Source organism: Falco biarmicus, chromosome 2 (assembly GCF_023638135.1).
Source record: "Falco biarmicus isolate bFalBia1 chromosome 2, bFalBia1.pri, whole genome shotgun sequence".
NCBI lineage: Eukaryota > Metazoa > Chordata > Aves > Falconiformes > Falconidae > Falco > Falco biarmicus.
The window spans coordinates 30,791,833-30,807,846 of NC_079289.1; the positions used below are offsets into that span (position 1 = coordinate 30,791,833).

Below are 16,014 nucleotides of genomic sequence, written 5' to 3' on the forward strand. Positions count from 1 at the left end.
CTTCTGTCTCTGGCATTTTACCCTGTGCTCAGAAGAGTATTTGTCTCTGGTCAGAAAAAGTGCTCCTGGACTCTGTTCCTACTTTGACAGAAGAGATTAGCATCTTTTCCCCAGGTCCTGCTTTGAGCATGACAGCAGAATGTGTTGTTGGTGATGGACAGTCTTCACCCCAAACAGGAGGCAGGATGGGGACAAGGGTCAGTTAAGCTGTGGCAAGGACCACAGACTGCTGCAGCTCTCCCCCAAAGAAAAGAGATTGATGTTTGTGGATCTACATCTGTGGAACTTAACTTCTGTCCCCTGTGAACCAAGTATATTTTTAGCAGGATTTAAAAATAGAATTCTACATCCTTACATGCACTGGAAAGAAAGGGGTATGAGGAGTTCATCCTCAGACATAGGACAGAATTCACCTTTTAAAATGCAGGGGGAAAGTCCATAAACTGCATTTTTATTTTTATTTTTTAAATTGCCTCTTAGCATGGTCAGTTCTCAAAATAAACCAGCAGCTCGTCTCATCTCCTATTATTTCTGTTACTCTGAATAGCTGGCATAGAAAGTAGTGATGTGGAAGCAATTGAATCATGAAATATGGAGCTACCTGATTTCTAATACTGTAAAAATAGCGCTATGATTACTTGCTGGCTGGATTACTGAACTCACGTTTTCAGTTCTGTTGCCCCCATGTTGGGTTTGTAGCGTTGCCACCAGGGTGTCTGGTTCAGAGCTGAAAGCCTTGAACAGTCTATGCACCACAGGAGGGCTTAATTAAATGTGCATTAAAGTCTGAGGATATTTATAGTACAGAAGTATTGGAATTTTTGATGATCTGGAGATGTACTACTTAATTAAATTCAGCCAGGTGCACTGAAGAGAGGAAACAGGGCTGTTAAAAATGCAGAGGAAAATGGCTTGTATTTGGAGATATAGTTGGCTATGGAGGGTACAGGCAGCAGATGGAAAGAGTCCTGATAATATTGCTGCTCCGTGCTCTCTTGTGATTTTCTGTGAAAAACTCATTTTGGATTATATTCCATTTGTGCCCCCTATTGAAAAATGTTGTACTTGCCTCCTAAGTGCCCTGTGTAAAAGCTTGTGAATCATGTTTGTTGCACTCAGCCTTTTAAACTGCTATCATGGCAATCCTGCTAAATAAAGGAATGTATTAAAAATATGTACTGGATTTTACGGCGCTCTGCTTTCCTCTTATAACTGATGGTAAAAATAAGTTAAAGGATTAGTATCTAAAGGATTTCTTTTCTTTGTGATGCTGTAGAGGATGTGTCTGTGCATCTGCTTCAGCTACTCATCAGCTTCAGTCTCTGACTGGGTAGGAAAACCAAGGAAAAGATAATGAAAAAGATAGCAGAATCTGATTCACCAAAAAAATACCAACATGAATGGACTTCATCAGGCTTTTATTGTGATCAATGTTATGTTTCAAAAGAGGCAGTAAGATAAAAATTAAACTTAAATGCCTCAAACTGCCCACTTCATTTCATAGCTATTCATCTAGTAAAGAGACTTGATTTTTCCTGGAACTGAACATTTGCATTTCTGTCGCTGAGTTCTAGCATGCCCATTCGATGAGAGAGGTTGCTTTAATTTAACTTTGAATTAGTTGGCCTTTTAGCATAGGAGGCATCCCAGCTGGCATTCTAGAAGGTCTGCTACTGCTTCTGTCCCTGAGCCCACCTTGGGCAGAAAAAGAGCTGAGAAGGGATTCATCCCTCCTACCTGAGACCCCTTTCTGGGGAGGGAGTGGCTGTGGAGGGAGCCTGGATGGCTAGCTTAGATTGGTGCCTAACTTTCAAGCTTTAAATAAATAAATAAATAAATGTATATATACAGTGGTTGAATTTGAGTCTTCCTTGTTGTATTCTTGGAGATGAGCCATAGCAGTTGATCGAGCTTAGCATCATTTCCAGCTGTGGGGTAGCAGGTAAACCACATTTGGCTTTGTGACCACAGTTGATTCCTCCATAAAGGGTTAATTTCCTTTCTTCCTTTCCCCTACCCCAGTTTATTGTAAGTACTGTGCACTATGACCACTAACCATGAAAAAAAGTGGGAGGGAAAAGGAATATAAGGAGTATTAGAATAGTTTTGTATCGATTCTGTTAGCATTAACTGAGTTCTCCTTAAAATCCTACTAAACACACAATGCAGCATTGTTTTTAAATGCTTTCTATCTATAGAAATAATGTTGTAAATACCTTCTAAAAGATGGCCTGGTCAAAAAAATACTCAAATGCATTTGAGAATCATGGGACAATCAAATAAGCACACTTTCTCAGGTAACCTTTTTCTCTTCTTCTCCAGGACCTGTTAACACGACACAAATTGTTGGTAGCAGAATTTCTGGAACAAAATTATGATGTGGTAAGTATAAACACTAGAATATATATTTTTTTTAATTTGTTTGTGCTTAGCTGGGAAAAGTGCACTTTCGATAGCAGAGGATTTCATCCTCCACATAAAATGATCACACAGGACTGCACAACTAGGCATTGCTTTTACTAAAGTAGAATCCCCACAAGGCATTTGAAGTACAGGTACCCCCTCTGCACACACCTGGGGATACGTGCCAAGGTGTCAGGAGAACTCCTAGTTTAAAAGCAAGTTCTGTTCCTCTCTGTGTGCATTGTATCTCGTATGTGAGTGGAACTGCAGACTTTGTATGTAAATAGATTGTGGGGAAACAGAGTGCACATTTTTTAAACAGTTTTATGGTATTCCAGCACTGATAGACCTGAAATGGCCCATATATAATACTTTGGGACAGAGGGGAAGAGTTACTAGATGAAATTTTAGCATTACAGGAAATCTCATGTACCTGACTGAGGGACTGAGGTGTGAGTATACCTCTTACCACGCTAAGGCAATTAGATCCTTGGTTAGCTGCCATTTTTCACTTTGATTTTTTGGCTCAGTTTTGAACCAAATGTGGGTCAAAAAATCCATTGGAATCAACTGAAATTAGTCTAATTCCATGATCCCTATTAGTCCACAGGTTATGTTCTCATGTCACCTGAGGTATTCTTTATTTCATTGCCAAAGTAAAAAGGCCAAAGACTATTTCTTTTATTGTAGTTACCAAGATGGTTAAATAAAGATCAGGCTTATTATTACTGGGTCACAAATGCAGCTTAACTGGAGCAAAATTAGTGTCTCTGCTAATCTTTTCTTTTAATACTGAAGTACTGCACAGGAACAGTCCTCATGCTACATTTATTTAATATTTAAATTTTTGAAGTATGAATTCTGGAAGTGAGCATTTTTTTAGGTGATTCATGGATAGCAGTGTTGGGTTTTTTTGCTAGTTTGGTAGATGGTCTGCCCATAGCCTTCTTGCTCAGTCTCCTTTAACTACAAGGTTCCCTTGGCCCGATCCTGCAAAAGCCAGCCTGTGCTCGGCTCCTAGTGACCCTCGCTGGGCAAACAACTTTAACAAGCGAGGGTGCTGAAGGCAGGTGAGGTGGCACCTCACAAAAGGAGCTTTTGATATATGCCAGTATGGGGTGCACCGTCACCAGTTTGGGGTATTGCATGAAATTGCACAGCGAGTCATGACCGTGAGATACGAGTGAGTCGATGTCACGTGCTGGACCCACGTGTCCTGGCGGCAGATCCACCCTCCCGTAAGAGAAGGCTGCACAGGCACTGGCTTACTTCTGTCCTAGTTGGCTCACACCAGCTCCTGCTATGTCCCGTCCATATGTGGTATTCCCCTCTGCAGTCTTTTGAAGAGGAGTCTTCCTGGGCATTAATTCACTGCATGGTAACCAGCCAAGGAAAACGGGCCGTGAGCTGGGCCTGGCATTGCAGTGAAGGGTTAGAGGGTGGCACTGCTGTGGCCTCTGCTGCTCCTCTGGGGTGGTAAGGACCAGGACGTAGAAGGATGGACATGAATTGGATGCATTTTTGTTTTCTTGTTGCTCTAGATCTTTGAGGATTATGAAAAGCTCCTTCATTCTGAGAATTATGTAACAAAGAGACAGTCTCTGAAGGTAAAGTCTCTCGGCACTTCTCTTCTACATTTGAACTCCACATTGTGCAGAATATCAAGAGGCATGTGTGGCAATGAAGCAGACACGTACTTTCTAACAAAAAAGAAATAAGTGCTTGGGATGCTCTTCTTACAACGCACAAGAGCTCACTGTGTCTTTTCTTTCCTGGATCTCTGGTGAAGCACTGGGCTGTCTCTATGAAACAAACACTATCATTTTCCTCTGACCGCAAATCTGTACTTTGGTTCAGAACGTAGATTAAAATGAACTTGAGAGTAATGTGATAGTCTCGGTTTGTCTGGTGCTGCTTGCCACTACAGCACCAAGTCTGACATGACCTGTAGATGGGACTGGATAGGTGTGTTAATGTGACATCCAAATAAAATGAAGGTGTCTTTGTGGGACAGAAGAACTGCACTTGCTTCTGTCCTAAATGACTCACACCAGCTCCTATTACACCCAGCCCATATGTGGGATCCCTCTCTGTAGTATTTAGAAGATGAGCATTACTGGGCATAAAGTAACTGACTGCATGATAACAAGTCTAGTTACCTTTTTTTAAAGGTAGTGACACTGAAACCTCTTAGGCAAGCATTAAATTATGTTGCTGCTTTCTTTGCATTCAAAAATCTTGTGGTAAACTGAAAAAACTGGGTTTGTTTGTTATTGTGCCTGTAGCTGCTGGGTGAATTGATTCTGGACCGACACAACTTTGCCATCATGACAAAATACATAAGCAAACCAGAAAATCTGAAGCTGATGATGAACTTGCTGCGAGATAAAAGCCCCAACATTCAGTTTGAAGCATTCCACGTGTTCAAGGTGAGCTAGTATAAACTGTAGAGGTGGCAAACTCTCTCTTCTTCTCATAAAAATGTCATTCAAGGTGGGCAAGAAAAAGCCCAGAAAACTAAGGCCGAGGTTGGGGTTTACTACAGTCACTTCCAGCATTAGAGGATGTCTTAATTGAAAACTTTTCTATCAATCAGCCTCTGAATTCTATTTGTCTTCCTTCAGGTGAGATCTAAAGCATCATCATTTTGGCTTGGGCTGAGGGTAGTCAGTCAAGTAGCAATGAGGCGGATGCTACAGGTAACAAAATACACAGCTTCTAGGCAGTATCCAGGGTACCTTCCCCAAACTCTTAGGTCATTTTACCATGTGATTCTGGGTAAAGAGATGAAAAAAAAAAAGTCTTAAAACTCTACATTAAGACTAAAAGTAGATGGTGCTGGCACTGTGCATCAGTGCAAACACAATTTGCTTTTAAAAGCATTAAAAAGGTTTGGTAAATCTGATCTTGAAATAAACTTAATCCGTCCTTTTGCAGTGATCATTAATGCAGTCTTAAACAATTACCAGACCCAGCCAGTGTCCCATTTTTCATGATGACTAATGTTAATAAGTGAAAAGTTTACCATTTTGCTATCAAAAAAGTTCTTTGCTCTGGGACAGAGGGATTGTTATTATGTAAAACTGCCTTTAGTTGGGAATGAACACATTAGTTTCAAACTATGTAAATAGAGTTAATGGTTTTCAGAAGAGGAACATTGAGCCTGTAAGGATATCCTTCCCCAAGATGGTTAAGAAAGATACCAGATCACACCAAAAGGCATGCAACTGGAAAAAAGTTACATCACCCTCCACAAATTCAGGGTGACTTGTTGAGCTTTGTACTTCTGCCATTTCTGATTTGGAAAAAAGCTTTCAGATCTTCAGTGTGGAGGCTTAGAGGATGTGTAGTTTCTCCAAAAAGCTTTTTGTTTCAAAAAAACCCCAAACCTTCAAGAAGGATTAAAAAAAAAAAAAAATCCCTTCCTGAAATAAGTAGCTTGGTAAGCTGCTCTCTTGCTGACTTCCTCTGTAGTCAGCTGAACCACTGTAAGTAACTTGTACTCCTCCTCCTTATCAGGAGGCATGTGGCTACAAGATAAGCGAGCAGTCAAGCTCCCAACACTTGCAGCCTTTGAGATGTTTGTGGAGGGAAGGGATCAGAAGACTGGCTCTCTTAGCTGCTCTGAATAAATGCCAGATTTTTGTGTATGAAACACATGAGTTGCTGTTCCTGAATTAATGATAGGCATTGCCCAGGCCTTGGCAACAGCTGATTTCATTTATTTTAAGGGACATTTGAAAGGATTTGGAATAACTTGAAAGGATTCCAGTGTGCAACCATGTCATGCATTGCTGTCGCTCCCATTCTGCCTTCCCATTCCTCCCTTCCTTTCCTTTTCCAGTACTTTGTGTCCCGTTCCCAGTTAAGAGTGGAGATATTGTAGGCTCAGCCTTGCTTGACCACTTGCAATTGCTACCACGTGGACATAATGTTGAGGCCTTGGGGTGCCCAGCAAAACAGGGTGTGGGGGTAACATTCTGTCTCTTCAGTTCAAAGGGCCAGACTCTGTCCTCAGGTACTAACTTGCATGGGACGCTGTTGTTTTTTTCGAGTGGTACCAGTCAGCAGCATTTAAGAGGTGCCATGGCATTCCTCATGCTACCTCATATGCATAGTGATCGTTTTGGGGAAATTGCAGACCCAGAGCAGAACCTGATCAGCTGGAAATTGCTCATTTATAACCACAGCAGCACACTAGAGTAACTCTAGAAGTGCAGCAGAGCTTCCCCTTTAGGTCCTCACTGAGGATCTGGGTTAGCTGGATGTAGAAGCATTTAGCTTCCCTGTGGGCAGAGACAATTGCATTGTGAGTTAGCTTTGTGGAGTGGGTCAGAGAAGATTGTTTTCCGATTTCACTTCTTAAATTGAATTCTAATTTCTTGAGAAATACCAAAGGAAATCCTTAAATATTTAAGAGAATGGGTGAAAATACTACTGACTGGTTGTGCCTGGTTCTGCAGCGTCCCTGTCTCCTGTTTCTGGGTTGGTGTCCCTCAGCCTGGTTCTCTTGTCAGCTGTAATAATTCCGTGCTAATGTAACTGGGAGAGGAATCTTGCCGGCCGCTTTTAATCTCATAAATTTCAAACTGTGCCTGCATTTTTAAACTATGCTTGCAAAATACCTGTGCAGTCCTGGTTGAAATTACAGTAGACTGACCACAGTGATTTGAAATCAAAGGTCTGTTGAGAAGTGGATACTTGGGGCTCTGTCTGAGCTGCCAAAAGATTTGGGTTTAAATTACCTGATTTAGATGTTTCACCAGTTAGACACAGTGGAAATGAAAAAGTGCTTGTTTTGCAAGCATTCAGATTCCAACACTCCCATGCCCCAGCTGACCCCCAAAAAAGCCTGTGACTCTTACTTCCCTGCGGCCATTTTTGATTATTGAAGATTCAACACTAGAATCTAGACTAGATAATTAGAATGATAGAGATGAAACACTAGAGATGAAAATGGTAAGCACCTCTAGTGCAAAAATATTTTGCAGTAGCACACCATGGCTGAAAACGACAGTACCCCTTAAAGCTCTGAGAACATTTCACTCATCCAGGATGCTTTGGGTGGGAAACTGAAAACAGAGCACCCACATGGAGTGTTTCCTTCCATCCTCTATTTGAGGAGTTGCTTGATCTTTCTCCTAGCTCCAGCTCCTTCTCTTCTTCTTGCCTGAGCGAAATGGAGCTTCTGCCTTGTGGCACCATCCTAAAGTCCTGTGGCTGCTTTGTAAAACTGGATGTCCCAGACAATGTGTGCATGAGAGTTAGCCAGTATTTAATCATCAGGAAAAGCTGACACAGGTCAGCGCTTTCCTCCTCCTCCTCCATAAATAATCCAACGGGGTCACCTAGATTTGTAGGTTCACAGGTTGCTGGTTCTTCTCTGTGTGGATTTCAGTGGAGGTGTCTCAGTCCTGGGCATGCACACTTTGAGGACCAAATAGTGGGAAGGGGTCTCCAGCTCCTGTGACAGATTTGTGACACTTAGTAGCGGAGCTTGCTTTGAGTTCTCCTGTGGGGGAGACCAAATCTTTCAGATGTATGTGAACATGGTGCAGGTATTCCTTTGACCTTACACATTTACGTGTTATTGGCTAATAACAAGCTCTTTTGGTTTCCATATAAAAAAATCAGATTTTTTTTTGAGGAAAACACCCTGAATTGGTTAAATTTGGATTATGCAACTTTCTTGTTCTTAAGCAGAAATTTAGCAAGATACATTTTACTGTTTAAATCTAAAAATAGAATGAGTACACTGTGTTTGTGACCTTAGTTTCATTTTTCCATTCTCTTTCATGCACATTACAGAACTACCTCCTGCAGCTTGCTCTGCAAATGGTCTCATGTAATTTGACTGTACTGACAGTTTCCTCTTGGTACAAAGCTGAAACCGCATTTGTGGGGATGCATCCTCTCTGTCTGGAGATTTTAAAGGGCAAGTCTCCACTTGCCCTTTAAATTTTAAATTTTATCTTTTTATTTTAGTAATTCCAAAATTAATTATTTAGTTAATCAATCTAATTAAATTAATAAAATTTAATAATTCTTAACTTATAATTTATAAAATAAATTAACAATAAATAAATAGCTTTTTAATTAATTAAATTACTTTAGATTTTAAAGCTGGAGAGTTTAAAGGCCAAGAAGTGTTACGCAAAGCATTATGCTATAAGCAACATGGACCTATAAGGCGCTTATGTGTGCAGTTTCCTGACACGGTAAGATTGTGCATGACACCAGAATAAATCTTAAAATATCCAATACAGAGTATCCAACCTCTGTAATCACTTTTGCTGTGCTGTAGTCCTAGCGGGTGGTGATGCCTGGTTATTTATTGTAAGGAAACAAGGTCAGATTCTCTAATCAAGTGATTTTGGTATTTGTTTGAAGAAATACAGTGTATGACTTTAATGGAGAAGAGAGCAACAGTTACGCTTTGGACAACTTTTGAAGCTTCAGAGTTGATTTTAATTGCAGGCCTTTTTCAAATATCCACAAAATGGAACTGAGCTGAAACAGCTATTTTTAGAGTTGGAATTTTAATATGAGTACTCTCTTTATTTTGGGTCTCTCTCTCTCATCTGTCTAAATTAAGTGCTCTAGAACATGCAACCTTTCATAATAAAACCATACATGAAATAAAGCTCTCTGTGAAGTGTTTTAGCTTCAGTTAAGTTTAATTTTAGTAGGAATGTTCTAGATAGCATCTTGTCGGCTATGACAATACGGAGTTCTGAATGAGGGGGGGTCTTTTAAAAGTAAAGTCTCTTGGTGGTCCTAATCCTGGGCTTTGTGAAGCTGATTAGTTGATACTGGCAGAATTGATGTTGTTTGCTTAGCCGAAGTATTGAATAACATTTCAGGAATTTTCTGGTCCTTTAACATTCTGTCTTTATGAGTCCCTGTTGACACTGAGCAAGACTGGCAGTCAGGATAATTTTTGTTTGAATGTCAATTTGATGGTTTTGCAAGGGGTAGATTATCATCTATAAATAATTGAGCAGGAAGATAAACAGGATGTGATGTCTTCTATTAAACCAAGTTCTTTAATTATTTGCTATGGTAATACAAGTTGTAGGCCAATACGAAATGTTAGTGTTTACTAGGTTTGCCACTAAAACCTTCCAGTTCTGTTTGATGACCAGATAGCTTTTACAAGAAGAATGATTTAGATTTCTTCATTTTGAGAGTCAGCCTTCACCTATCTTTATAAGGGTGCCTAATATTCATTGAAGGAAGGTGTTCAGCACTTCAAGGTCAGGCCTTCTTTAAAGGATTCCATTTGCATTTTAATCAGATTATTTCTGAAAATTTGTGTCCTGCCAGCGTACTTGATGGTTTTCTTCTGGTCGCAAAGGGGGGACTGATCTCCAAAATCAAAAACCTTTAAAAAAGGTCTGTAGTGGTTACTTTGCTCGTCCCTCTCCATAAGCTTACATAATGCTTTTCTCAAAAGAAGCTTGTTCTGATGACTGGGGACTTATCACAGTCTAAATCCTGGAACCATCCGGCCTCCACCAATGTGATGACATGCTGTAGGTCAGCATATGGGGAGCTGCATCATGGGGCTGCTCGAGCTGAGAGCATAAACTGCCACAGCCTCAGCCAGAGCCAAACATTTATACCCACAAGCTTTCAAGATTTGTGTTCCCTAGATAAGGCACAGACTAGAAAGCTGTAAAGTACGTTCATTAGTAATTTACATCCCCAAATCCTTTATTTCCTAGTCTAAGGGGAGCCAATCCATCAATAGTAGCATATCTTTGTTTGCAAAGGAGGGGTTATTGCTTTCAGATGCTGCAGGCAGCAGCAGAACAATCAGCTATTGACAGTCCATCGTGTATAGTGAAAGCTGTGAGCTGGCTGTCCGACCCACTGATACATGCGTCCCTGGTAAGATGTTGCAATTCAAGTGCTTGAAACATTGTGCGGGAAAGCTGTTAATTTTAGAGTGGCTGCTCTGAAGGGTTCCTTGGGAGCTGGGGCTGTTGATGCTACTGTTGAGAAGTTTTATGTGGCAAGTAGGCATAAAAAAACATTATTTGAGATTATAGCTCAGGGTAATCAGAGAAAGGTGATGTGGAAGCCTGTGCAAAGACAGTGTTAATAACTGTAGATGATATACTGTCACAGGGACCATGGCCTGGCCATTAGATCAAGGAAAACTTTAAAAAGCCTTGGGGCCTCCTGGGAGTGTTCACCCAGCATGGCAGAGGCTGCAGCTCTTTCCCCAGAGCAGAAGGAAAAGTACCTTGAAGCAGGGACTCCTAGGAGCAGCTGGAGGGGGGAGGGATCCAGAGGAGACAAAAGCACAGGCAGGGATTAGGGCTCTTACGGCATCAGGATGCAAGGGTCTGAGTAGATGCTTTGCCTCACCTTTATTGAGTAAAAAAATAGTATTACCTCCCTGTCTGGGCAGAAGTACTTAGTGTGGCACTGTTGATGTGTGCTGAGCCCCATTCCTTCCATATATTCCCCACATGTGGCATTTTCCACACCACTTGTAACATCCCCTGATTGGTGAGTATGAAGCCTAATGGTGGGTCCAGTCTGAATCCTGTCCCAGGCTTTACCAGGTGGTGTTCCTGGGGGCAAGGGGCTGTAACGCAGCCCTCCAGGACTATGTGTGTGTGTGTGTGTTCCCATCATGTAACACAATGCCTCCATGCACAGCTGGATGTGGCCCAGGTTTTCATGTGGGCAGATCTCAGCAGGGATAAATGAACCTGCAGAAGAGAGCCTCAGGTCTGGACCCAGCAGCTCTGGGGCTGGGTGAGTGGTGGTGCTGCCTGTGCTCGGCTGGACAACATGCCATTCTGTACTGTCAGCAGATGTTTGTTTTCGTTCTGGTTTGGACAGGCTTGGAGGGAAACTGGATGTTTTCCAGTTCTGTCCATCCTTAATTTCTTCTCATTGGGTAGAGAATAACTCAAGTTATTTATGTCGTTGCACAAGCACTGGGGTGGTGTTTTGTTGACCAGCCATGGCAACCTCGGTTGGAGCCAGATGTGGGAGCTCCTCCTGGGCTGGCCAGGGTTGTGCTGTGCATCTGCTCCTACTGCCAGCCCCCGGTCCCATCTGCCCCTCCCAACTGACATCCACAGAGCCTACATGGGTTCCTGGGAAGAGCTTGTCACCAATGGCCTTTACAACCAGCCTTAATAAGTTTCCTGTCAGCCAGCACATAGGGTAGAGAAAATGTTACAGAAACAGTGTTGCAGTGTCAGGGGTCATGTTCAGAGATGGAAAACTCTGCAGCTTTAGGCATCATAGGAGGAAAAACTGGAGCATGGCTAGTTTTATCTTTAAAAAATACTATTTCAGACCAGTAAGCCCACAGTGCTGGGCTGGCTGTGCCAGATGAGTATCAGTTTCACGTCACCTCCCTGTGCTGCCACCCTCCTCTGCTTGGCAAAGGCAGCAAAGATGCTGGGCACACCATGGTGCTCCCGCTGCTGGAAATTTCCATACTCCCATGGATGGATTAGGCAGAGGGAAGTGGAGACTCTGACATATTTTTCCAAACCAGAACAAAGCTGGCAAGTCTAATTTTAGGCCTGGTTTAGTATGGAAATGATATCAATACTGACACAAAGCTTTTCCATTCTCCTGATAATTTCTGTGTATTTAAGTCTTGCACATGGAAGAGGCTGAGAATGATAGCTTGCTCTCAACAGCTGGGTTTACAATCAAAGACTTTTATCAACAAAGAACAAAATTAAAGGGAAGTGATACCACACACATAGGCGTAGCTTTGCCTCAATTTGCTGTTGAACCAACATGTTTGTAACTCGTCTCTCTCTGCCTTGGGACAAGGTGTGTAGCAGCAGAGTATCAGCCTGCCAGACTGCAGCTGACTTGTCAGAAAATAACTTAAGGGGATATTGTGACTGACGTTCCTCTCTCTCTCTCTCTCTCTCCCTCTCTCTCTCTCTCTCTCTCTCTCTTTCCCCCCTCCCCGTGTCTGGTTTTCTTTGCATGTTAGGTTTTTGTGGCCAGTCCAAACAAAACACAGCCTATTGTGGAGATCCTGTTGAAAAACCAACCCAAGCTAATTGAGTTTCTGAGCAATTTCCAGAAAGAGAGGACAGATGACGAACAATTCACTGATGAGAAGAACTACCTGATTAAGCAAATCCGAGACTTGAAAAAGCCAACGGCATGAAGAACTCCTCTCATTTTCCACTGTAGGCATTAATATCATTTGTTAAGTTCCTCTGTGTCCCTTAAACGCCACAGTAGTGCTTGAGAAGGCACAGCAAGTGCCTGGTTTTTATTTTGTCTTTTTCCTAGATGTCAAGAGTATAGGGGTTTTACATGAAAACTAAAAAACCAAAAATCTAGAATAATATATTATTTTTAATCAAGACTATAATTATTTATGTCAGTTTAGAATCTCTGTAATAGAAGCTGATTTGACAGGTTTTCGTTTGTGCTCAAGAAGAATGAACCTCTTTGCTTAACTTTATCAGCAAATTCAAGCTGTTGGTGAGTGCACGGAGTAGGTTTCTGAGGAGTGTAACGTTCCTTTGCACCTATAATTGTGACTTTGTTCTAGTGCTGCACACACACAAGACTGTGAAAGAGTACTTTTGTCTCTGGAGTTAGCTGCGCTTATAGATCAGGTTCTGTAGTCAAAGCAGTGGGAGATGAAAAAGCAGTAAAGGTCACGTTTTTGCTTTATTTTTGTGTTCCTTCATCTTTAAGTTCTCTTTTCCCCTAGATCAGAGGTTTTCTGTTCAGTGCTAGGGAATGGATGAAGACATCAGCCAGATGAGCTGTTTTAGCCTGCCTCCCATTTTCCCATACATGTAGCCCTACCTTGGGCTACAGCACAGGCTGTTCCCACCAGCTCCCAAGCAGCCTGATGAGGAACAGCCCCAGGTACGTGATGACCATGTACCCCGTAATGGGAAGAAGGTAAAAGCAACTCCGCTCCATCAAGGCCTGTGCTGTATTCCTCGTTGAGTGGTCCTGCACCTACTAAGATCAGCAAGAATTCTGTCCCCAGTTTCAGTGGGAATAATATTAGGTGGTGGCCAGAGCTATGCGGCTGAACTGCACCAAGCGCTGAGCCCCAGCACCAGTGTGAGAGGAGGGTCCTCAGCATCTTCCCATCCAGGTTCAAATCCCAGCTGTGCAAGGCAGGGTTGAGCTGAGTTCAGCAAGGGGGTGCTGAAAAGGCCTCAGCCCAAACTTCTGAGCGGCCTGAGGTCCCCGAGTCTGCAGGTGCTCTCAAAGCTGAGGGCATTTATTGGGTAGCTTAACCAAGTGTGGGAAGGTATGTAGCAGCCCCAGGCACCAAAGGCTACTTGTAGCCTGGTGCTCTCTGTCCTTGTTCATCCCAATGTGAGTTCAGGTTCTGCATTGAAGTTGTAGAAAGGGAAATCATTGCACTGTTAATGTTTTAAGTTTAATAAGCTCTGTGGTCCAAACAGTGTTTCCCAGGTGTGTTTGAAAAGTTTTTGGGGTCTTTAGTTTTCCAGCAGGAAATGAAAATGTTACTCTGATGCTTTATTAGGAAGTGGAGTTTGAAAGCAGGGAGTGGAAATTTCTTGAATTTTTCTGGACAGCCTATGTTCTGAGTTTTTCTATTTGTTGTAAGACAGTTATCTAGCTAAAACTCTAGCTAATGCTTCAGATGAAAAGATGACACTGAACTGTAAAAACAGAACAAGACCTTTTCCTTCATTAAACTGTTGTATATTGGGGTGACTGATACTTTAATTTATGTGCTTTAGAAAAAAGATTAAATGGAACAGATTGTGGACTCATAGGGTGGGGTTTTTTTTCAGATGTCAGATATACACAACAAATGTACATCTTAGTTGCCTGGAATAAAAAAAAAATATTTACAAGTTATTAAAAGCATGATTACTGATGACCCTTTATTTATATCTGTTTTTTCCCTTCTTGCCTTTCTGGATAGCCAGACTCTGTGCAGTGCTAAATTCTTTCTCTCCTTTGCCAATTGGTTTTAGCAGATGGAAAGAGAGAGAGGAGCACTACCGTCACAGCTAACACGCTCTGCAAGCATCGCATCTGCAGCCCTGTCTGGCAGGGGGCCTGGCAACTCAGGTGGCAGTCCAGCTTAGCCTGGCTGCAATCTTCACCCCCCAGCTCCGGGGGCAGGTCTTAGTACCAGTGGTAGCTTGTGGGCTGATAAAGGACCCAGTCGATAAAGTCTCCAGCATCGCAGTCCTCAGAGCTAGTAATGCAAGTCTGATCCTCCCAGATCTGGAGCCTGAAACTGAAGGGTGCTTGGCTGTGCTCTGAGCTCCTGGGGTGGGGCTGGTCTCCAGGGCTGGATTAAGGAAGAGACACATGTCCATTGCCTCAGCCTCTAGAGTCACATGAGAACACTGGGCTTCCCGCCCATGCTCGGAAAAAAGTATCTAATGGTGTATCGCTGGGTAACGCTGTCCTTAACAGTGTGAGTGTAACCCATGTAGAGGTGCCCAGCGCATCTGTGGGGGTGGTCAGCGCTGTGAGCTGCTCTTATCTGCGTGGTCTGGACACAGAAGGGCACTTGAAGACATCAGAACCTGGCTATAATACTAGGAGCGAGGTTCCAACAAACACCCCAAATGCTTGGGCAGAGATGTGGCAGGCCAACAGGGAGCAGGGCAATGGCCCCCATCCCTGCAAAGGCAGCCTTCTCCAGCGCAAGCAGTCGTCAGAGCACACAAGTAAGTAGTAAGGAAGGTTTGTAAAAAACAGGGTCTCTGTGCATGTGTGTCTGCGGGGGGAGAGGGAGTGGTCTTACAATAAAATGACATGTGCCAGGCCCCTTGCAGCTTATCATACAAGAAGCTGGTCTTGATACTGCCAATGCACATCAAAGTAACTGAGTCTTCCCCAGGCTCAACTTGTTCAGCAGTTTTAAAGATGAGACAGTAAAAGAAGCAGTGAAGGTGAAATTAAGCGCCATAATTTTTCACAGTGGGTGGGGACACCTCCCTGTTTAAATGAAAATGAGGTCTGTTCTAGTACAACTTTGAAACAACTCAATAGAACTCCCGATTTCCTTTGCATTCAGTCAAGGCGCTTCTTCTGCCTAAGTGACTGCTCCCACCAGGAACTCACAATTTCTCCAAAATTAGGATCAGGGGGAGCTGTGTGACTGCAAGACACAGTTCATCAGAGTGAGGACAGGAAAGAAGATTGTAGTCTGGAGCGAGAAAGAAGCTGGAGGATGCTTGGGCTGCAGCCTCTCCATTCCAATCCCCACCCAGCATTCAGGGGGGTTTGGATCATACGACTAAATCTTTGCCAACATGCGATGTATGATCCTGCACATAAAACCTTATTTGATACAGCAGAGTGCCAGGGATCTTTGAACCATAAGCTTCTGTGCTGGGATTTGGGCAGCTTGTGCTGAAATCAGAAAAAACTGGTTGGAAGCAGCAACAGTCTCCCCTGTCTGTAACAGCATGCACGCCAGCAGGTGTGAACCCAGGGGGAGGATGCAAGACTGTGGCCTTCAAAAAATGTGGGTGTTGAGACTGCTTGAGCCTTTTAATCTGCGTGCTCCGGGGACAAGGTCAGATCAGAAGGAAAGAATGACTTGGACCTTATAATCTAATGATAAAAGCATTCACATGAGGGAGA

The 16,014-nt window shown here is 42.8% G+C and overlaps 1 protein-coding gene across 7 annotated transcripts in view; it reads left to right on the forward strand.

Moving 5' to 3' along the window:
• CAB39L (calcium binding protein 39 like) overlaps window positions 1-14,287 on the forward strand; it is a 68,123-nt gene extending 53,836 nt beyond the window's left edge. For all 7 annotated transcript variants that reach the window (XM_056329030.1, XM_056329027.1, XM_056329028.1 and 4 more), the window contains 4 exons: window positions 2,323-2,382; window positions 3,945-4,010; window positions 4,689-4,832; window positions 12,389-14,287. In XM_056329030.1, coding sequence (XP_056185005.1) covers window positions 2,323-2,382; window positions 3,945-4,010; window positions 4,689-4,832; window positions 12,389-12,568 — 450 coding nt within the window. In that variant the 3' untranslated portion in view covers window positions 12,569-14,287. The remainder of the gene's footprint in view (window positions 1-2,322; window positions 2,383-3,944; window positions 4,011-4,688; window positions 4,833-12,388) is intronic.
• The last annotated feature ends 1,727 nt before the right edge of the window (window positions 14,288-16,014 follow it).